The sequence below is a fragment of the Patagioenas fasciata genome, chromosome 15, assembly GCF_037038585.1.
Source record: "Patagioenas fasciata isolate bPatFas1 chromosome 15, bPatFas1.hap1, whole genome shotgun sequence".
NCBI lineage: Eukaryota > Metazoa > Chordata > Aves > Columbiformes > Columbidae > Patagioenas > Patagioenas fasciata.
This window is the reverse complement of record NC_092534.1, coordinates 12,918,237-12,940,860: the sequence shown is the minus strand read 5'-3', so window position 1 is coordinate 12,940,860 and position 22,624 is coordinate 12,918,237. Positions and strand designations below refer to the sequence as shown.

The 22,624-nt window shown below is 42.3% G+C and overlaps 1 protein-coding gene across 5 annotated transcripts; it reads left to right on the top strand.

Moving 5' to 3' along the window:
* Positions 1-1,464: 1,464 nt before the first annotated feature.
* PRPSAP2 (phosphoribosyl pyrophosphate synthetase associated protein 2) lies at positions 1,465-22,534 on the top strand. 5 transcript variants are annotated; one of them, XM_071815272.1, is made up of 15 exons: positions 1,465-2,325; positions 3,630-3,778; positions 5,658-5,710; positions 6,216-6,785; positions 9,151-9,267; positions 9,839-9,989; positions 11,151-11,203; positions 11,316-11,382; positions 12,369-12,541; positions 13,482-13,597; positions 17,165-17,220; positions 19,535-19,683; positions 20,407-20,477; positions 21,180-21,326; positions 21,846-22,534. In XM_071815272.1, the coding sequence occupies exons 6-15, from the start codon at positions 9,871-9,873 to the stop codon at positions 22,002-22,004; spliced, it is 1,110 nt and encodes a 369-aa protein (XP_071671373.1). In that variant the 5' UTR covers positions 1,465-2,325; positions 3,630-3,778; positions 5,658-5,710; positions 6,216-6,785; positions 9,151-9,267; positions 9,839-9,870; the 3' UTR covers positions 22,005-22,534. The 5 variants fall into 5 exon arrangements, with proteins under 5 accessions (XP_071671373.1, XP_071671372.1, XP_071671375.1 ...); XM_071815271.1 differs by having other exon boundaries at positions 1,465-2,569; positions 3,572-3,778; XM_071815273.1 differs by having other exon boundaries at positions 1,469-1,579.
* The last annotated feature ends 90 nt before the right edge of the window (positions 22,535-22,624 follow it).

Here is a 22,624-nt window from a genome sequence, read left to right as displayed (position 1 = left end):
CGCGTGGATGACATTATCGAGTGAGAGCTGTCACTTGAACATTTAGGGATTAATTATGGGTCTGCTGGGCCAAGCGATACTAAGTGAAAGTCGTGATCCTACAGACATGCATGTACTTAACCTTAAATTCATGCATAAACCCGCTGAGAACAGGGAATGTAATGAGACCATCCATATGTCAAGCATGAGTGAACGGAGAGATTTACCCTATGCCACAAATTGTTGCCTGTCATCCAGATAAAACTGCAACATTTGCTATGCAGCTTGCAACTCCAGGGCTGTTGACTTGCTCCTGGTGGTAAATTGCAGCATTGATTGAAGTGTCAAGGTTGTACAGACCAGCATTTGCTCTTTCTGCTTTGCCTTATCTGTTTGCAGAGCCACGTAATTCCTTGTGACAAGAGGCTCTGAGAGTGTTGGACCAAGGCCTCAGACTCCTGTCACGCCTCTCTCCTCACCCTGGCACTCTTGAAGGTCAGGACTTGAAGTATTGACCTGGTTTGTGGTAGGAAAGAAAGTGATTTTCTGGGTCATTCAGGCTTCCAAGGCGGGTACGTGGTTCTCACGGGACAACATGATTTACATGAAGCAGAGTGTGTGGGTGATTTAAGGAATTACCACAGGAATGCCAGTAGGTAACTAACCTACAGAGCATCCCAGCCAAGCCCAGCACGCTTTCCCTCTCTGGCTAACACCATCCTGCTCCAGAATCCAGACCAAGCTGTTCTCTCTCTTGCAATATCCCTCCCAGAAGTCACTTCCACTCTGTGGGTCACATTATTATGTCTAAGCAAAATAGCGTGTCTTTACAAAGCTGAAAATCTCCCTGTGTGACAGGGAAGGGACTGAGAAAGGTTGCAGACAGACATTCCTGAGAACATTTCCCAAAAACGGGGAAGCAAATGTTTTATCCACAGGAACAGACGCACTTGAGATAGAGATGGGTCTGTCATTCTGGGGCTGATCCGCAGCCTTTGTGCGATGAGAAATTGCGTGGACATCAATACAGGGTCAGGTGCCAAGGGACTGATTCCAAGATAAATCTCCCATTGTATCGAGTTCTCTCATGTTCAGACTATCTCATTACCACAGTGATAATTGTGATAGTCCCACATTCCCAACTAGGCGGCAAGCTGTTCATTCTCTCTGATACTTACGTTTGTCATGTGCTTATCTAGAAACGCTTGAATGAAAAAAAGAGGGGGAAATTTTTTTCCAAAGGCACGCAAACAATCCAAAGAGGTCAAACCACTTTTTTGGCAGCTGTGTCCCCCTCTGACGCAGCTTTGCTCTCAAGGCTCTTTCAGATGCGATCGGATGGGTGGAACAGCCTGAACACTCCCAGTATTTGCAGTTATTGAGAAAGACGCTGAACCCGCTGCCCCACCAGCGTGAGGCCCCATTGGTCCCACAGAGGGGCCGATCCGGCAGCCCTGCTCATACAAACAGTGAGCAGGGATGGGCAGAGCCACTGGGACCTGCAGGGCTCAGGCTGTGCACAGGGAGCTGTGCAAGGAGAATAAGCTTTGATAGGAGACTAAGTTTCGGTAGAGCGTTTGGTACGAATTAGCTGACCAGGGTGAGGAGTCTGATTAGGTGATTAGTACCTTGGGGTTGGGCAAGGTAAATATGGAATCACCAAAAGATGTTGGTGAAGAGCTCTGAAAGACTTGGCAGGTTATTTTTGGCTAAAGGTTTTGGCTGGGTCTTCGGAGTGGTTCAGAGCTGCCCTTGAAGGATGGGAGCAAGGGATAGTGATGCTTCATTAGCTGGCATAGATGGGATGAATTATGTCATGGGGCCAGTTTAGGTGAGGGATGATAGACCTCTGTATGCTGAAAAAAGAACTGGCAGAATCCAATTACAGCCTGGTCGTGTCCTGTCCTGATCTAATCAAAGGCCTAAGCGGCACTGCACCAGTGTTACAGTTTTGGTCAGATTAGGGTCTAGCAGAATGTTCTTATACCTTTAGTGCAAGAGAACATAACTGAGGTGTTTTAATCACGCTGAGGGACAACCATGGTGTAACTGGGTTTTGTGACACAGCTGCTTTTGTAAAGAAGACAGGATCTCAGACAAAGATGTATCAAGAACCTCAAGTGGTTGCAGCACACAGTAGGTCCTCAACAGCCATGGATTATTGCTCTGCCTGGCAGTTCTACCCTGTTTTAGCAAGCATGCAAGTCAGGAATCTCAACAAGAGCTGCCACTGCCTTGCTTTAGAGGAGAGAGTACAGCAGGTGACTGCAGCTGGGAGAAGCTGCAGAGACATCAGGGAAAAAAACAGCCAAGGAGGCTGTGGCAAGCAGTGCTCAAGAGGAAAAGGTATTTTCTCTTTGGGACATGGAAAGAGCAACTGGGCTCAGAACAGTCGAGAGGAAAGAGAGAGGAGGGGATGTGGGAGCTAAGACAGCCTTGAAAGTACCAGCAGCATGATCATGGGTGCAAATGAATGGGAGGGACACTGCAGCGGGTGATGAAGTTCTCATTCAGGAGCACTTAATGAGACAATAAAAGCCCGTGTGAAACCCAGTAGTCCCTAGGCCTTTCCTCTGGTGAAGCTTTCCTGGTGAGTAACATTTTTAAGTGTTCTACTCTGAATCTTGGGGAATGGACTAGTTAGATACGGTCGAGTAAAAGACAGTGCCCAGAGGTCTAACAGCAGAACCTCTTCCAGAGCTTGCTGAAATCAGGCAGGAAACAACATGGCACTTAGAGGACTGATATTGGTTAAAGGTTTCTCTGTGAAGGGGAGGTGTTGGTGATGGCCAAGCCTCACCCAGGTCTCCTGGCCTGTTCTCAGTGTAGCAGGGGGGGTGAGGGTCCCACCCAGCGCAGTTCATTTCCCAGTGCTGATCCAGGGTCTGTCCTGGTGCCAAACTGGGAAGGGAACAGTCTGCTCTTTGCTGGTCATACTTCGGTCCTTCCCTGCTCCTTTCCCAGTTTCTGCTCAGCTGTACAGGGCAGGGTTGGTACCAAATCTTTTGTTACACTCCCCAGTCTCTCTCTGTGCAGCTGTGTATGTAAAGCACAGGATCTCTTCTCCTATCCTAACTTCTGCTTTAATTTGCAAGCCTGTTTTACAGTGACCAGTGACTAACTCAAGCCCTTCCTGTATGTTTGCTAAATGCCTGTGCAGGGCACAACATGAGCTTGTTCCTTCTGTGGCTGTGGAGCTGTAGCTTGGTGCAATGAATGGCAAGTCATGCCAGGACCCAGTAGTTAGGACAAAGAGGAACCGTGTGTTTGGTGCTGTGTAGCTGTTTAAATTCCCTAAAATGACATGACTTCACTGTCCAGTTCAACTGCTTTTGTCTAAAAGCAAATCAAAGTGCAAACACATCTGTGATGGATGTTAACTGGATGTTACATGGACTTTGCAGGCTGGAACTGCATACAAATGCAGCAAGGCAAAGAGAATCCGTGGGCAAAGCAAAAGGCGCTACTGCCAGTTCTCGTCTGAGTGCAGTGTTTGTTCAAACCCTCGTCCTCTCATCCAGCTTGAGATGTTTGTGCAGTGACCTGTTAAACACTGGGTATTCCAACAAGTCTCTTGTCTCTTTGTCTGAAGGCTGGTTGGAGACAACCCTGTGCTGAAGCTGGTGCAGCAGCTCTGTTAATCATTGCAGACTGACCTGGAATGGATGGACAGCGTGATTAGAAACAGGAAAACAAACTGGACTCACTGAGGCTTTCAGTCGAAGCTCCATGACTCAGGAGGAACAGGACTGCAGCAAAATGAGTCAGTGCTTATTCCCTGCAGATGGCCAAGCCACGGGTAGGCAGTAATATTTGATTAAAAAATATGACTATAAAGAAGAGTACTATCTGCTTACAGAGACCTTCACATAGAAAAGATGTGTGCTCTGCTCAGGACCTTTTATCAGGCACTTTTGTTCCCAGATGTGAAGGATGCTATTTTCCAGATCACTTCCAAGAAATGATAAAATTATTCCTCCCTCCCTCCCTTGATTCAGAAATACATTTCTAGCCACTTTGAGTTTTGCATCCCTAGCTGGGTACCATCCAAGCCAGCATCTTCTGGAAATTAGATGCAGTTTCTCCCAAGGCAGCAGAGCTGGAGGGAGGGGAGCAGGGAGGTGGTGGCCCTGTGGCTGTGCTCGCTGTGGAGGTGCCTGTGTGCTGCAGAACCTGCCGGCAGGCTCAGAGGGGGCATGCAGAATGGAGGATGGTTTTGGGATGCCTTGTAGGACCAGCCATTGGGAGAGACCAAACCTATTCACAGGAGTCCATTAGGATTAAATCAAAATGTTGTGGGTTTTTTTGTGTACCATGTCTGCTAATTCTCACTGTCAAGGCATTTGGTAGGTGAGTTTTAACATTCACCTTTAAAAAAAAAATCCAGCCTGGCTGAGCAGTGATGGATGGAGCTCAGGAGACCGGGTGACAGTAGCATTTGTCTTCTCTCGGGTGATGGATGCAGCTGCTGTCTGGCCAAGCGCTGGTGAGCAGTGCCCTTCACCTTGTCTGGGCTAGGTGTGGGGTTTTTATTTCTGCACATCCTTGCTTGCCAGGGTTGCATCTGGATTAGGAACCACAAATCTCTGTGAGCCAGTGTATTCACACCCAGCAGTTTTTCAGAATTCCTTAGATGACTGTTAATTGGATGAACACAAATGAAATAAAACCCGTGTGCTCATTTTGGAGAAACTACTTGTTAAACTCTTAGGATTTGGATAGCATGGCCTAAAATTAACCAATCCGTCTCCCTTGGGAGCCAAGATTTAAACTTGCATTCCTGCGACTGGTAGGACAGAGACAGGAATTAGTTTTATTTGCTCTAAGAAAACAAAGCAGTAGCCCTATAAAAAGGATCTGAAGATCTTGTAGTTCCTGATCCTGTGGTTTGCTTAAGCAATGTCAGTAATTTGGGGCAGCACAAATCAAATAGTCAGCAAATTCTGGGTGCCCTAGGGTATTGAAAAATGCTTCTGGGGATGGCAGCGAATTCCATTGTGGGTCAGTGCTTCACCACGTGTTGTTTCTAGCTTTAAACTGCTCTGTCATACCAGCCCATAGTGAAATCCTGTGATGAACACTGATGCTAAGAGAAATCTCTGCTGCTCTGTGAAGAGGCTGACAAAAAGCTCAAAACTCCCTTCCCCTTTGTCCAAAAAGAACCCACTAAGGTCAATGACCCTGAAATCAAGTGTGGAAGCACCAGCATGTAAGCAGAAAAATACAGACTGAGAAGGGTGGGGGTGGCAATGCGATGGGAAAGGTCTGTTTTATTACAGGGAAGTGTAATTCAGAAGAGCCTCTATGAAAGGCAGAGAATCGTTGCTGCATCTCTGGGAGGGTATGAAAAGGCTCATGGCCCCTCTGCTCACCGATTTCAAACATCTGTCTTTGCTTTGTGTGAGTGCTCTGCATCTGGCAGCTGCTCCACAGCTCCTGGTTAAATTGTTTTCCTTCCCTGGTTAAATTGCTTCTCCTTCCCCAGCTCAGAGTCTGTCTAAACAGGGAAAAAAAAAAAAAAAGACAATTGGTGAAGTGTTGGAATGCAAGAAGCAATGAGCAAGTGTTGTGAAACACAGGGGAAACGCTGGCATGTGGATATTTAAAATGGAAAATACAGCTTATAAAAGCAGAAACTGTGCTTTCAAAATATGAATCTAGATGTTGTCCTTTTGCAGGCACGTTTGGTGAGCAGTCCTGGCAGTCTGGTGGCTTTTCTTCCTCTTTCGTGGTAAGGCCAATACAGAGAAGCAACTTCTGGGGTGCTCCAATGCACCATGTGGTCCAGGGATAATTAAGTTTAATTGCTTTTTGTTAGAAAATCTGTGGCAGAAAGTACCTGATCTGTATCTTTATGCTAAATGCTAAAATTTTGATCCATAAAATGCTGCTGGGCATACTGCAAAAGTATAATTTAGACCAGGTTCTAGATCGCCAGTTGGTGGGAAACACGGTGCTTGTTTATTTACTTGAAAGGGGGAATCAAGAGCTTTATCCTCCTGGAGCTGTGCAGGATGACTGTTTGTCAAAGGACACAACCTTTGTCATGGGTGCTGTCCTGTGATAAAGAACGTGACTAAAATTGGCATATTTATGCAGCTATCAAATGCATTTTCATCTGTTTTAACCCATGTATGTTGCAAAGAGGTCCTGGACAGGGAATGCTGGACGTATTGTGTATTCTTTCACAGTGTAAGTGAACTGAGAGACCACTTGTTTCTTAATTTGCTTTCCAGAAAACCTTCCTTCTTCCCAAACGCTGGGCCCAGTGCTGGTACCCTGGTGCCTGTGGGGATGGCAAGGATCACCGCTGTGGTGCCCAGAGCAGCGCTCGGCCATTCCTCTGGCTTGGATGCGGGTGTGGAAGCTCAGAACCCCTGTTGCCTCACAGACATCTGCTGGTTCATGATGTATCGGCTTTCCAGTGGGGCTCTCACAACCCTGGTGGGAGATGTTACCCACCCATCCCACTTTTTTTTTTATTGTAGCGGGGGGAAGCTGAATTGTGGCGTTGGCGTCCCGACAGTGTGTGTGATTATCCCCCCCTCACCCCCAGCATCGCAGGGACAAGGGGACAAGATGGCGCCGGCGGCGGCTCCGCGAGGCCGCGGCGGGAAGGGAGGGGGAGGAGGGCGTCGCCTGGCGCCCGCCCCTCCCGCCCGCTCCTGTCCGCGCCCTCCCTCGCGGGCGCCGCCATCTTGCACTCGGACAACCGGAGGGGCTGAGCTCCGGCGCCGCCTCTGCCTCTCCCCCTCCCCTCCGGCCGGGCTGCCTTCTCCCTGGGCCCGGGAAGCCGGAGCCGGCAGGTAAGGCCTTCAGAAAGGGGCATCCCGCCCGGCTCAGCCCACTTCAGCCGGCTGTGTGAGGGCAGGACATCCCCAGTGCTCTCTCCCCATCCCCACACAGGGTTCCCCCGCATGGGCAAGGGGCTTCGCCGCTCTCCTCTCAGGGGCCCTGTGAGGGGGGGGCCCTCTCCTGGGTGACCTGTTCCGGGGGCTCCTCGCCAGCCCCACAGGTGAAGAGCGGCTCGATGTGTCCCGGGCTGGGGCTGCGGCGCGGCCGGGGCGCTGCCCTGAGGGGAGGGACGGGATCCTCCGGTGCCCCGGGATGCCTGGGTGAGCTTCCACCTCCCAGGGCGTGTGTGACCCACCTGGAGCAGCGGAAGGACCTCTAGGGAGGTGTGGGGTGCAAGGGTCGACCCTCTGTGTTAAGCCCAGGGGGCGGTTAGTGTGGAGGGACCTTCTGGGCCAGGGAAACTCTGCCTGGGGTGATGGGTGAGAGGGCTCAGTTTCCTTCCAGCCCCTGGGGAGAGCAATTCTTTAGTACCATGATGATTCCATACAGTTATTCCTGCATCTCTTGCTTTCAGTGTGGACATGCTCAGTTTATGGAGGTGTGAAACCAGTGGGAGTAGGGTGTAAATGTACCCAGTCTGGTAATTCTCATGTTTATCATGATATCTGTGTAATTGTGTGCAGCCCAGAAGAAAGGGTAGGAGTGTGTGGGTTGTAGCCTGTACCATGGTGCATGTATTCTCCCAAATCTGATGCAGGCTTGCAAGACCTGTCCACCTCAAGTCAGGGGGTTATGATTCTTTGTACCCTTGCGGAGTCAGGTCTTTACACATCTAATAAAGTTTTGTGAGCTTGCTCTCATTCCAACACCTGGATGATAAATCAGTATTACTCCACAAATGCAACTTTCCCCCTACACACTGTAGCCCACTTGTTGCTGAAATACATCCCCAAGAAAGTCCTTGACCTGTGGTTATATGAACTATGTTCAGCGTTTCTTGTGAATATGTCAATAACTTATGGTGGTATGAAATGCACCCGGAGCAATAATCAGGAGCCAACAACACTTGTCTTTGAGCAGATCTCTTAACTCTCATTTCCCTAATCCATTGAACAAAGAAAGGTAATATAACTGGAAAAGAAAGTCTTCAAAACACCATACAAATACTTTTAGTAACATTGAAAGTTGTCTTCATGTTGTTCCCATCTAATTGCACAAGCTGGATCTTTTCAGGTGGTGTTCTGAGACCTGAAAGCATTTCTCATACATGCTCACTTCAGGTTTCAGATGTATCTCTAACACTGTTATGAATATTTTATGGTGATGGCCATTAGTTAACAGCTGGGAATTACAGAGAGTAAGTTGCAGCAGAACAAAGGAATGCTAGCTAAGAAATACATTTTAAATTCTCCTTAAATTGTTTGGTACTTAGTTTGGGAGGGATATAGCTGAGCTTTAGACTGGATGTCTAACCATATTGCCTCCTAGGATTATTTTTTTAATGTTCTCACCTGAAAGCAAAGGCTGTGATGGGTGGGGTCCGGCTTTGGTGGGATAGTGGAGCACACCAGGTTCTAGTGGGGTCAGAACATGTAGGTGTTCAAGTTGCTGAAATTGTCACTATTTATGCTGTCTTTCTTCACAGCTTGGAAGTTTTGATGACAGGTGGGTTTTTATTCACAGCAACTGGGCATAGCACAGGTGCTTTGCAAGTTCCTGACTTGGCTTTGACTCTTACTTGAGAATGAATCGGATACAGTTTCTTAACAAGGTCAAACTGAGCAAGAGTACATCTTCTTGTAACGTGGACCAAATGAATTTCTTTATAGAGCTAGCCAGCTGTTCTCTAAGTATGAAAGCTGTTGTTTTTCTCTTACATGCTGTTTTGGAGTACATAATAGTTGATACACCATCAGTTTTTCGGAACAAATTGTGTGTGACTATTAGATAATTATGTTTCTCAACAGGGAGATGTTTGCTGGAAAAGAAGTTACTGATTTGTCATAACTTCTATTGACTTTGTTTTGAATTATCCTACTTGTATTTGATATTTTCAGTCCCCTATGTAACGCCAAAATGGATGATGAGGGATTGGTCTGTGTACGTAGCAGAAGCAAAGTGCAATAGCCTGGGACTTTCTGAGTTGAATGCTGCTTTGGTCCGTTGGTGGCTGCTGGTCAATGTGATTTTTTTAATTTTTTTTATTTGAACAAAATGTTATATTAGAAGAAGTAATGAAAATATGATGTTACAAATAAATATAAAAGGTGTGAAGATGCAATCCCATCAAATCATTGGCAGGATTAGTGGTTTGTGCCTTTATTTGGAAAAAAATAGTATAGATTTCCTCTTGATATTTTTCTCCTGTTTTCACAGGAGAAATATTAGTATCAAAGAATGACAGCTGCTTCACCAAGTGGATGCATTGTGCAAGAGCTCATTATTTACAGCTACCACCTCTATTGAACTCTTCCTTACATTTCATCCTTATTTGTAAGTTCATAGTTTATTACAAAGTGATGGAAAGGTATGCAGCTATGGAAGTAGACCCTTGTAGCCAAATCAGCAGGAAGCCAGAACCCAAGAGCTCTGTTCAGCTCTGTTCTACCTCTACCTGGTAGTTCTGGAAAATGAACTGGACAAGTACATGCAAAAGAGATTCCACGTTACTAGATGATAGCCTGAGGATAACATTTTAAAAAAGAGAAAAAAAACCTGTAGAAGTGAGGAGGTTGTCTGTGGGGGTCTTTGGAGGCCTCCAGGGCAGCATTCTGCTGGAGGGTTTGTAAATTTTGGGTCGGGAGGAGGAAAGCAAGGCAGGGTGAAGCCCCATTCCTTGTGCCATCTCCTTGGGTACGGTGAGCTCAGTGGGTAACGACATGGGTTGTGGGTCACAGTGTCTGTGGGGATATTTTCCTGGTACTGTTAAAGTGGTGATAACAAGGATGCTGGAAAATAGAGTCTTATGGGAAACTAAAAAATAAATTAAAAAAAATTCTAAACAGCTAAAATTTGTTTATTCTTTTTAATGTTATTGTTTCAACAGACTTTTAATCTTTTGCAGCCTTTTAGAAGTGGAAAAACAACTGAGGTTTGATGTTTTGTGTGCTATCAACTCAAATTGGGGCCGTCATGAATATAACCAAGGGTGGACTGGTGCTGTTTTCAGCTAATTCCAATTCGTCATGCATGGAACTATCGAAGAGGATTGCTGAGTAAGTAAAATCTCCTGCAGGGCAGTTGAGCTTATCTTGGCGGTGTTATGATGGGATTTATTTTACTAAAGACTGATTTATCTGTTTAAGGAAAGTTGCACGAGAAAACTGCCAGGGTTTGCAAGAACATCTAGTGTACTGTATTGTGCAGCATATTTCAGCAGATCAATAACAAAGAAAATAACTTGTGTTTAAATCGATCAATGGCGAGTTGTGATTAGCTGTGATATGTTGTAGAAAACATGCGGGAAAATAAATGTTTGGAGAGCATTAAATAATCACAGCAGAAGTTTTTGTAATGTTCTTGTAACCGAGTTTTCATAAGATGGCAAAGCTGCATCCATCCTGCTCACTGCATATTTTAGATGGGGACATTTCTTTAGCTTCAAATGCATGAGTAGCTTCAATAGAACTTTCATGACGTAAGGAAATTTCTACCATCCTACTATAGCAGCATTAGGATCCGTAACATTACCAAGAGTATTATGCGTGCTGGGTTTCTTCCTGAGGCCAATGTACCCAAAGTTAGAGACAGGAGGAGAAAGGAGAGTACAAACGAGTTGGAGTTACACATTGCAAGGACTTGGGTGTACGTGCCCAGCGCATGATTGTCTCCTTTTTGTAGTGATGGGAGTTTGTGCCAATGCTGATGTGAACTAAAAGCAGACATCAGTCTTCTGTTATTCATCAAATAGAGCTCACTAGTATTTCCTAGTCACTTTACCTTGGGATTTTTTCTGTAAAGAAGAATGATTTAAAAGTGATCTCTTAAGCACTGCGCATGTTTATGTTGCCATGGGTATATAAGTATGTATGGCAACATATATATAACATGTATAGAAATACATATTAAAAATTAGAAATTGTTAACATAATTTAGTAATCAAGCATTATTCTTTTTATTATTTTCTGTTGCTTGTTCTTATGAGCTTGACTTGAAAATGAGTTCAGCTTAGTCTGCAGTGCAGCTTCTGGAAATTGTAGATGCCTTATTAAGAGATTTCCACTGTAACTACTGGCTTTCTGGTTTGGGATTTTCTTTTCTTTCTTTACTCCTGTGAAATATGACCTTTTCACTAACTATTGCATTATATGGACTTTGCATTTGTTTTGCCGTTCATTTTCCCATATTTTCTGGTTTTCTTTTTTCTGTTCCTGCAGGCGCTTAGGAGTTGAGATGGGGAAGGTTCTGGTTTATCAGGAGCCAAACAGAGGTAAGAAAGAGGCAAAACTAGAAACTTTACTATGATGTGCATATATTGGCTGCCCTTTTCTTAGACTCTGAGTTTTGCTATTGCAAATATTACATATTTCTCTTCTTGGCAGAAACAAGAGTGCAGATTCAGGAGTCTGTGAGAGGAAAGGATGTTTTTATCATCCAAACAGTTTCAAAGTGAGTAACTGTTTAAAGATGGTGTGCTAGCATTTTGACATGGCCTGTCCATAGGACTGCTTCTGGTTTAGGTTTTCTTTGCATTTTATGTATATGATACAGTATAATAAACTTAAATTGACTAGATAGGTGCTTGCCTTTGTGCAATTTTTGTCTTTTTTTTTTTTTTTTTTTAGTATGTGCACAAAGAAGACTTCAGTATAAGCTAACTTCTATTTTAATTTTCAGTGAATATGTTAATGAAACTTTGCCCTGCGTCTCTGCATTCTTTTGCTAAGTGCATTCTTTTGCTTATGTCATTCTGTTTAAATTCTTCCCTTTTCAGCTACCCCGTCTCCAGCACCATTACAAAGTTCTAAATGTAGGAGGAGCATTTCCTGGGCAATGTGTCCCATGAATCAGAAAACAACTTTTTTTAATGTGAAAAGACCTTTACAAATGCTAAGACGTTTTTCTTAATGGCAACAGAAGTAGTAGGTCTCTTAGTTGATGACCACTTCTCATCTAAAAAGATACCCTCCCAATCTTGATTTAGAACAGAAAATAGATGGTAATTGTTAAATATTTAGCCTGCTGTTTGCTTTAACAGTAGAGGAATATGTTGTAAAGTCTGAAACTTTTGTTTAAAGCTTATCAATATAAAAAAGAAAATATAGATATATATATTGTTTTGTGCACAATAGAAAGATGTTTGATATAAATTATGGGCTACTTTGTTACAGCAACATGCTGTATTACCAAAAGCTTGAAAATGGTGTAACAAAAACTACCCAAAATAGCCAAGCAAAAAAAAAAAATACTGAAGTGTAATTTTAGTGAAGAATTCAGATGCTGGGTTCAGGGCACTTGCTGTCTTGAGATGCACAGCTGGATTCTTAGTGAAGATCAGTCACCATCCTCTCTGCTGCCCTGGAGCTCGTATAGATACTGTGTTGGATACAGGGGTTTTAATCCCGAGATACAGAACTAGATGCTTCTCGTTCCAGGGATGTGAACACTACGATTATGGAACTCCTGATCATGGTGTACGCCTGTAAAACCTCCTGTGCCAAAAGCATTATTGGAGTGATTCCTTACTTCCCGTACAGCAAACAGTGCAAGATGAGGAAAAGGGGCTCCATTGTCTGTAAATTACTGGCTTCCATGATGTGCAAAGCTGGTAAGAATGCAGGTTGTTAGGAAATAATCAGGGTGATGCGGGCTCCTGTTCTCAACTTTCAGATTTAGAAAGGTCTGTGCACAAGCTGAGACTTTGAAAAATAACTGCCACGTCCTTCCTGAGTTTAAAACCTATATGGAAAGGGGGATGTAATTAGAAATGTTTCCAAATGTTGAGTTCATAGAAAAACCCCAGACCTTTAACAGTCATTTTAGAATGTGTCCTCCTGAGCTGGCAGAAGGAGTCTCCTGGACTCTGCTTCTTTGGGCCATGGTATCCTTCTCTCCTAATATTGTTCTTTGCTTTTCTAACACTCTGAAACAGTTGTGTCTTGTCAGTTCTAGCCTGTTTTTTACCTTTTAGCTTAATACACTTTGTCCTTTAAATTTGAGATGACGTGGGAGAATGAGAATTCATTTTCACAGCCTTCCACATGTTTTATGCTGCTTTCTTTTTGCTACTGTCTCTGGGAAAGACGAGCAGTTACAGTGAACCCAATGATATCAGGTTTCTTATTTTGACAAAAGTGTTTTGATTATTAGGATTTGGGTCCATTTTTCAGGAGTTCAGAACACTGATGTTTGCTGCTGGGGTCTTGTGTGGCACAGCACAATTTATCTTTTTAGTGCTTCCATTTTGTCATGTGTCAAATGAAGAAATATCTTGCCTGCCTCAGCGTGGCACTACTGAGTCAATTATGTAGAGTGTTCCGAGGTTGCTTTTTAAAATGACAGTAGAAATCTCAAAACATGATAATGCTGGTGTACTTAAAGAGTGAATATGCTATGTAGTTTAAGTGTAGTATTCTTGTTCTCATGCAGTTTAGGTATTTTGTTCTGGACAAACTTCAGTTAAAGTTACTAGAGAAATAAAGAGTATGTCTGTTCTCTCTTTTCTTGATGTGCTTCTCTGTATATCTTTTTATTTTTTTTTATTAAAGGGCTAACTCATCTTATTACCATGGACTTACATCAGAAGGAAATACAGGGCTTCTTCAATATTCCAGTTGATAACTTGAGGGCATCTCCGTTTTTACTACAGTACATTCAAGAAGAGGTGAGGAAGGCCTGCTATTACAGTTGCTTTTAAAAATTATTTTTTGTCATGACTCAGGGCTTCTGAAACAAATTCCTCTGAAAAGACAAACTTGTCACGCAGAATTTTAAAGTGGGAAAGGTCATATTGGGGGAGGCATTGGTGTTGGAGCAGTTTGTTCTTTTCTTCCCACAGGCTTAAAATTTGCTTTTATGAAGAGCTGGCATTTTCTTACCCATGCAGTGATGCTGTTCTGTCTTCTTAGATATATTTCCCTAAGTAGTAGTTAAAAAAAAATGAGGATTTTCTTGCTCTTGATATCCTCTTCCATTCTTGTTTCCATTTCCTTGACATTTGTAGGATGGACTGCATGTGTAGGTGTAATTTATAGTGCATTATGGAAACACTTCGGAAGTCAAGTTGTAAACTATGAGAGGGCTGTCAGTCACACTCTGAACGTAAGAACAGATGACTTCTGGTGTGGAAATGTTCACCTGTTGTTTGTTCAGCATGTTATGACTTGAGCAGCTTAATTTCTCAGGTTCTGTGTGTCTGTTTCTCCATCTTATTTTTATAAGTGCTTTGAGAAGCACTGCTGGTAGATTCATGTATACAAATTGTGCAAATGATAATTGTAGGTAAAGATATATTATGCTTCTGACTAATGGTAATTTGGAATAATGCAAATGCTTTCTTGTTGGTGAAAGAAAAGGTTTAGCTCACTCTTACTTTTGAATCCAAGCTATTTCTTTTTATAGAGAGATTAATGCCTCAATTTAAAACCAGCAACAACAACAAAAAAACATATGATTTTGTTATCACAGTGTTAAAATCTGTTTGGGGAATCAGTTACCATTTGATCTATGATAATTTCATTTGATGTTAGAGTCAAAGGGGATGATAGAACAAAACTTCAGGCTCTGGCTTTGCCACAGTCATTCATCTCGTATACCAGGAGAGAAATACTGCACACTGTAATCACTTTGTAAGTTAAAAAAAAAAAAAAGTGGAAAACCAAATATTCAGACACAAGACAAGTTGTGCCTTGTTATGTTACTTGAACATATGGATTATCGTCACTAACAAGATTATGTTCCTGGTTTAGTATGGAAGAACATTTTGATCTATGACCTCTCAATGCTTTACAAAGAATTGGTGCAGCTTGGAGCCTAGTTCTGCTGTGCAGTCTGATAAATGAATGTTTGTAAAGATCTGCTGAAGTACGTGTAGAAAGGTCCTAAAAGATACTTTCAGTTTTTCATTTCTTCATTCCCCTACTACTCCATGAGATGACTTGCTAAAACTTGAGTTGACTGGGTGTATCTCATCACATGGGATCTACATGAGCAAGTACCTTTTCCACCCAGGTCATTTATAGTACCTTTTCTTAAAAGTTTGATCCAGTGCTGCGCAGGAAGAATTTACTGTATGTCTCATGCTCACAGTGGCAGCAGCTTGCTATGTATCTTGCACTGTGAGTCCCCAAGCATTAAAAATGTTTCAAGAGGGAGTTCTGATGGATATATTGAATAGCATGAAATAGAGTCCGGTTTGATCAGAATGAAGGTCACTTAAAATGCATTTAACTGAAAGTCAAGAGGACAAGGGCTTGTAGTTGTTCATTGTCCGGAATTTATGCATAGGTGCAAAGAGAATTACTTGGTGTTCTGGGATGAAGACAGTCCAGTCGGTGAAATTAATGTGGTATAAAAATAATTTGATTATTTTCTTTTGTATGCTTAGCAAGTGTTCAGTACTTAGTGTCTTCTCTGTTTCCTGTGCATACGTGTTAGTTTCAAAGTGATGTAGCTCTTTGTTGCAAGACATGGTTGATGTCTTCACTAGCTTTTGGATTACATTTCCGGCTTTCTGACTTCATTTTTAAAGAGCTGAGAACAAATTTGATAATTTGGCAGGGGAAAAATGAGGCAATGATGTCTGAACAAGATCAAAGCCTGTATTATATCAAGTGACAGGCCCTGCCTTGTCCATACCTTCCATCATGTTAATCTTTATAGCCTGTTGTATAACTTCAGTTTTTATAAAGGACAGAGCATGCTGAATTCCCAGTGTTGTAGGTGGAGTTAGCAGCATTGTGGCTTGTCAGTGTTGCTTGACATGTCCTCAGAAAAGCTCTTGTTTTCGGTTGGTTAGGCACATATCCATGTTCAGAACTTAATTATTTATTTTCCATGCCTATTTCGGGTAGAGTGCTTTTGGAAATACTCAGCAAGTGTGGTTTGTATAGTGCATTTGAGGATAAGATTGTGGAAGAACTTACCTTGCTTGTGTTTGGAAAAAAACCCCAAGTATTTCTGTGCTTTGGAACTGATATTTAACATCTGACAGCAAGGTGATGGACTGCATGTCAGGGTACTGTCCTCCCAGATTTGTGAAATTACAGCTGTAACAGATAAATTTGCAGGTATTTAGTGAAGGGTCTTTGTCTCTTAACACTGAGATTCTGAGGATTGGACTTTGTTTGCAACTGAGAGTGGCTGTGGTTATGACAACGGGTAGGATGACAGACAATCTCTGTAAGCTGCTCTCCCTGACAGACGGATCGTCCCATGGTGGCACAGTGAAGGAAAACGCTGAGTTTGCAGGGAAAGGGCATAAAGCAAGATATTACAGGGAGCATAGGCTGCTTTTGGAAAGGAGGGCTGGAGGTGTGAATGGTGCTCGAGAAATTATGGGCAAGGAAAGAAATCTGATGCAGAGTCGCTGTTTGCAGGGAAAACGGAGATGAGGATAAGAAACTTTTGACAGTTGGGGACTAAAACGCTGCTTAAACAGAAAGGAGGAGGTCCAGAGTGAAAAGCCAATATGAGGATGGGGCAGGGCAGGAGCAGCAAACTTTGGAGTAAATGGTGCTTGTGAGGAGTGACTGATGTCCCCATCAGACCTGGAAATGAAACCCAGAGGTCTTGACCTCCCCACTTTGCTACTGTCAGCATTTGCAGCAGCATCCTCCTGTGCTGATCTGCACAGAAGACAGTTTGCAGCAATATCAGACTGTGGCTCCAGGATCAGTGCAGTGGATGTGGAATTTTTATCTGTTTTGATGGTCCATGTAAAGAGTCAGTGTGATGTGATGGAGAAGCATTACTTCCTTTTCTTATATACTCTGAAAACCAACCTTAAAACTAGGAAGCAGATGAAATGCTGTGTTTGCAAGTGATTAAAGACTTCTAGGTGCAGGCACAAGACACTTTAAGTTGACCATGAAGCTTTAATTTTGAGGGTTTCCTGTTTCTTTTAACACTTGTCCATGTGGCCCTGATGTTCTAAAGCAGTTACTTTTGTGTAATCTGTAAAATATCATGGTGTTTATGAAACTGTCAAGTTTTAACAAAACCAGGACATTAACATACAGTTTTAAGCTAAAACCTGCATTTTCTAAGTACCTGTTTTTACTGAGCTGTGAACCCTGATCATGTACCGTGCATTCTTGAGGTTGCTTTCTTATGCTAGGTAAAATGTTCAATGCTTAAAATTCTTCGGGCAAAATAGAGTTCTCTAATTCTTACTGAGTTTAACATTGTCTAAAGATATGAAGTAGACATTGCTATCTGTTATTTACTACAGATACCAGACTACAGGAATGCTGTAATTGTGGCCAAATCACCTGCATCTGCAAAGAGGTGGGTAAGATCTGCTCTCTTGTGTTAGAGCAGGAAATCTCTCCTGTGATTTTGTTTTTAGGATCAAGGGAAGGACAGATGTCCAATAATTAGAAGATGCAGCCTTCAAATCCTGACCACTTCTGTTTTGTCGGATGTGTAGTTTTTACATCATTGCTAAAACCTAAGAGTTAAAAAAACCCAAAGGAACAAAAGGATGAGGTAAAGCAATACAGTGCTTAGGATAAATAAGGCATTTAATCGTATTCTATTTGTGTGCATTTACATCATAAATTTCCTGCTGTAAATGGAGAAAAATAGCTGGAAATATAATGCCGTTAATCCAAAGTAATTGCTTAATCTGGTCATCACTTAGAACATGGTTGATCGAATCCTAAATACATGTGCTTTACAATCTGGGATGGTGAAACAGAATTTGATGTTTGAGATTATTTTGATTGTGAAGCCCTTTTTGGCCAAATGACTGTTCTTAATCTGTGAAGCTTTTTGGTTGACTGTTCCTAAACTCTCTGGAATTACACTGCTCTCAGCAGGTGGTGTAAGACTTGGGTGATGGTTGAAGAGATCCTTTATTTGCTGTGGTGCCAAACAGTTTGAAAAGTTACCTAGACTTCCATGCCAAGGAACCATGATGCTCTTTGTAAGAAAGGTTTTATTATTTTATGTAGCAGATCAGAAATGCTTTAATTTGTAGAAGTCTAGCAAGGGGAATGATTTTTTTGTCATCTTTAATTTCCAGCAGTACTTTTTATGTGATTTCTTTTGTTTTGGCCAGTTATGTTACATTGTCTTGTCTTTGATGCATTGCGTCTTAGGAATAGGCAGACATTCGCTGAAGCATTTTTATGCTTGTCAGGTAATTCTGCATGCCAGCAAACAGTCTACACATACCTTTAACTGATCAGACAGATAAGTTTTACCTGTAACTGATTTGTGGAGGTGAAGATCCCCGAGCTGTGGTGTTCAGCTTCACGTGTACATGTGAGCGTTTAGGAGCAGTATTTGGGCAGGCACACTGTATTTGGAAAAGGGTGATTGAATTCTTCAGCCTAATGAAGGAGAACGCTTTTCAGGTGAACATCTACTTGTGGAAGAGAACCTTTGCTTGATGGAGTTCAGAGGGTTTCTGTAGTTTCTGAGCTTATTGGAAATTAATAAATAATTTTACAGTTACTTCGAAATTTCTTCAGTTTAATATTGCATTTTAAAGTTTTCATTGATAGGATTATGCCTTCTAAGTCATGGCTCTTAATGTTTGGAATCATAATTTATCTGTAGTTAACTACTTGAAAAAAAATCTTGACTGTATGATAACCACAGGGCAGAAGACTCTTCATTTTTAATTAACTGAGCAAATTATTCTCTGGACTTTGAGTTGTTTGCGTAGTGAAACAAGGCTTCAGTGTAAAGGAGGTGATTCAGGCCATAGGTCTTAGATGCCAGTGTTAGAACAAAGTGACTCACTCTGGACACGCCACTCTCCCTTTGACCAGAAGGAGACGAGGTCACTGCCTTAGGCTGAATACTGAACTTTTGGGTGTGCAGGGTGAGGTAGGATGAATCTGCTGATTTTCACATGCTGCTTCCAGTACCTGGGATACAAGCACTGTCTGTGAAATCCCTGTTCTCGTGACTGTCTGCTTTCCCCATTCCCCCAGCTAACCTTTCACTATTTTACAGAAATTTCTCATTTGAAGAAATACTGCATAGTGAAGGAACTTTTTTAAAGCTTGTAAAAATCCAGGCTGTTTAACTTCAAAGAGTAGTTTGTCAGGTAAAATGGCCACCTGGATGCTCTTTTCTATAAGATACCCAAGGTTATGTGTCAGAAGGTCAGGGATATTGTCTTTATTTAGCACACATTGCTAAAAATAAATAGGGAAACACTTGTTTTCTGTCTTCATGTGAGTATCTTTTTTTCCTATTACATAAAGACAGTCTGGTCATTTAGGTTATTCTTGGTTACCGTTGGATGAGACCTGGTAAAGCATTGTATCTCAGGAATGCTGAAGACTAGGAAATGTGTTTTTGACTGTTGGGCAAAACAGAAGGGAGTTAACAGCATTACGTGACTTGCAGCATTTGTCCTGTTGCTTCAAGGCCTGTTTGGATACTTTTAAGGTTATTCTCACTCTTAGAAGCCTGGTGAAAACAAGATGCTAATGGGAGAGTGGTTTCTTCTATGTATTTTCCTAAAATTTTAGGATCATTTCACTCCAAAACTTAAGAAATAAAATGGAAATAGATTAGGATTGCAAGTATGCAAATTCTTTTAAATTGAATGTATTTCTGTTTTTTAACCCTTTCCCTACAGGGCACAGTCATTCGCTGAGCGGTTACGGTTGGGAATTGCTGTGATTCATGGGGAAGCTCAAGATGCTGAGTCTGACATGGTGGATGGTCGACACTCGCCACCCACGGCCAAAAATGTAGCTGCTATTCATCCCAGTTTGGAGATACCCAGTAAGTTAGTTTGCGTGTGAAAGCCTTCACCTGTGGGGTTTTCATGGGTTTGGGAGATGGGAGGGACCATCAAAAGAGAGTGGTTCTTTAGGGGGAAAGAATAGAACTTGTTTCTTAGTAGAAGGGGAGAAAGATTCCTTTTTGATGCTCTTTGTCTGTGATGTGAGTTATGTCCCTGCGTAGGAGGGGCTGTGTCATTACAGCTCATCAGAAAAGCTCCTGGCAGAGAGGCCATGCTTTTTCTGCCATTTACTTTTCCTGTTGGAATATTTCTGGGGCACAGAGCTAATAAGCTGAGTTGACACTGGTTTTGTGTGTAGCTGGATAATTTCATGGGCCTTAACAGAATAACTTTGCTGAAGGTGGATGTGATCTATAGCTGTGCCAGCAAAACTTCATGGCTTAAACCTAGCTTGGATCTCAGTACGGTGACTGAACTGGATGTGCCTGCAAGCCACTCTATTCTCTGTATTAAAATTAAGAATTAATTAAATTGATTAAGAATTTGGGTGTAAATAAATGTAGTTAATATTCTGACAAAGGTTAAAAAAAAAATTATGTGTTAAAATCCTACTGTTTTTCCCTGTGATGGTTGAAATCATTGTTTCTTCACTTCTCTCTATAACCTAACCAAAGTTGGCATTTCCACACTTCAAGTAAACTGTATAAACTTTCTCTTTGTTTCTTCTTTCTACCTCTCTAAAAAAATTTGCCATTGATCAGTGCTGATTCCCAAGGAAAAACCACCCATCACAGTTGTTGGAGATGTAGGAGGAAGAATAGCTATCATTGTGGTAAGTCAGATACCATAGTTTTAGATACACTATCTTAAATATGTTAAAGTTGCAGAAATCAAGTAGATTTTTTTTTGCTGTATCAGCCACTAAACTTTGGTTGATGGTGGGCTTTTGATACTGCACTTTTTATACCATGAGGCAGCATTCTCTGCACTTAGTGAAGCCGACCGTGAACGATGAAGTGATCCATGCCGGAAAAAGTGGCATTTGAACCTTGTTTTTATGAACAGACCAGATAAATTACTGTTTAAGTGCTTGCCTGAAGGTGAGGAGTTTTAGGTGCTTATACCTTAGACCATGGAAAATTGTCACGTTTCTGTTCTGAATACAGAAATGCCAGTGAAGTAGCTATGATACAGTCTCACGGTTTCTCTGAAGTGGGGTGTAATCTCTGGCCTTGTCATGGAAAAGGACAATTTTCTGGCAGTTTGGTTTTTGAATGAATGTCATTTGTCTTTTCCTTCTTCCCGTCATGGAGCACACCCTTTGCTGCTTGGTGTTGCTGTGTTTTAGACACTCTGCTTTTCCACTCTTTCACATTTACCATCTAGCTCAGGTGTCTGAAGAACAGCATCAATAAAAATCTCATTTTGCATTGGCTGTAAAAAGTTAGACTTGAAAGAGCTGTCAGTCTGAGTGTGCTGTGTTGATCCGTCTGAGGACAGGGTGAATCTTCACCGGCTCCATTTCTTTGGACAGGATGACATCATAGATGACGTTGACAGCTTTCTTGCTGCAGCCGAGACCCTCAAGGAACGGGGGGCTTACAAGATCTTCGTCATGGCCACACATGGGCTGCTGTCCTCAGATGCTCCCAGGCTGATAGAGGAATCTGCAATCGATGAAGTAAGCATGGATTCTGAATTTCTGATAAATGGTTTGGGGTTTGGTTTGGTTTGCTCCTCACTCAATTCTTAAAATAAATTGGCATTAAGAATTTAGCTGGGAGGTTTTTGGGTTGAGGCTTCCTTACTGTGGAGCTGTGTGCTGGAATGGGAGCATCTACGTGTCCTTAAACTGTAGCAGTGGGAAACTAGGGCAGGAGTGAGCCGACAGACTGCTGGTATTCGCAGACTTCCCCTCAGCGTGGGGAATATTTCTGTACCTTCCTTTAAACCCATGTGGCAGAAAAAGAGGGGGGAAGGACGGTGCCGTTGGTATCCATGGATACGTTCAATCCTATAGCAGCGCGTGGCTCTTCCGAAGATTTTGACCCTGACAGTAGCATAAAATCTTGTTCTTTTACCAGGAACGGTGGCTTCATAGGATCTGGTGGGTGGGACATTCCTGTTAGCAGTTCTGATGCAGAAGGTGCAAAACATAACAGAGCTGCGTCTTTCTGATAATTATTTTTTCTTTCTGTAGGTGGTTGTTACAAACACAATTCCACACGAAATACAAAAACTCCAGTGCCCGAAGATCAAGACTGTGGATATCAGCATGATCCTCTCAGAAGCCATTCGCAGGATCCATAATGGGGAGTCCATGTCATACCTTTTCAGAAATATAGGACTGGATGATTAATGTTTTTTATTCTAAATAAACACTCCGGGCCAAACTGGAAGCGAACAGATAACGAGCTGTGAAGCATCATGCTTACCTTAATATTTCTGTTGAGCCACTTTTTTGTTTCCTCTTGGTTTAAGTATCAAGGTAGAACAGTTTTTAAGAGCTATTTTTTTCCTTTGCAGGGTTGTTTGGGGTGGGGGGAGTGGGTGGGGAATAAAGATTTTACAAGAAAACTGTTCTAGTTGCTTTTGGGTTAGTTGCACTATATACCTGATGGAAAAAAACCCACAAAACACTTGAGGCAAGAATTTGGCTTCTAAATTAAGCATTCCTTTTCCAAAGCTGCTTGCTACAAGTGCTTTAAAAGATAATAAAATTAAGTGACTGTATAATATTTGCATTTTAAAAGCCAAAAAGGTCGTACTGTCGTATGCGGTTCAGTGATTTTGTAGGAGTGCTTTTATAGAAAAGCATATGAAATATGCACCTGTATTTATTTTCTGCGACAAAGAATAAAGATTTGTTTTGTGTGAGCTTTCTAAAAATGTTCACGTCCTACTCACTCATCTTCTAAAGTGTTCCCTTAAAAATGATCCGCAGGTATTAATGTTACTGAAAGAAATCAAGAATTGATA

Excerpts from the sequence above, each read along its gene's own strand:
- PRPSAP2 (XM_071815272.1), top strand. The coding sequence starts at position 9,871 with ATGTTTTGTGTGCTATCAACTCAAATTGGGGCCGTCATGAATATAACC. Across the intron at positions 12,542-13,481 it reads TTCCATGATGTGCAAAGCTG|GGCTAACTCATCTTATTACC; the intron begins GTAAGAATGCAG and ends TTTTTATTAAAG. Across the intron at positions 19,684-20,406 it reads TCCCAGTTTGGAGATACCCA|TGCTGATTCCCAAGGAAAAA; the intron begins GTAAGTTAGTTT and ends GCCATTGATCAG.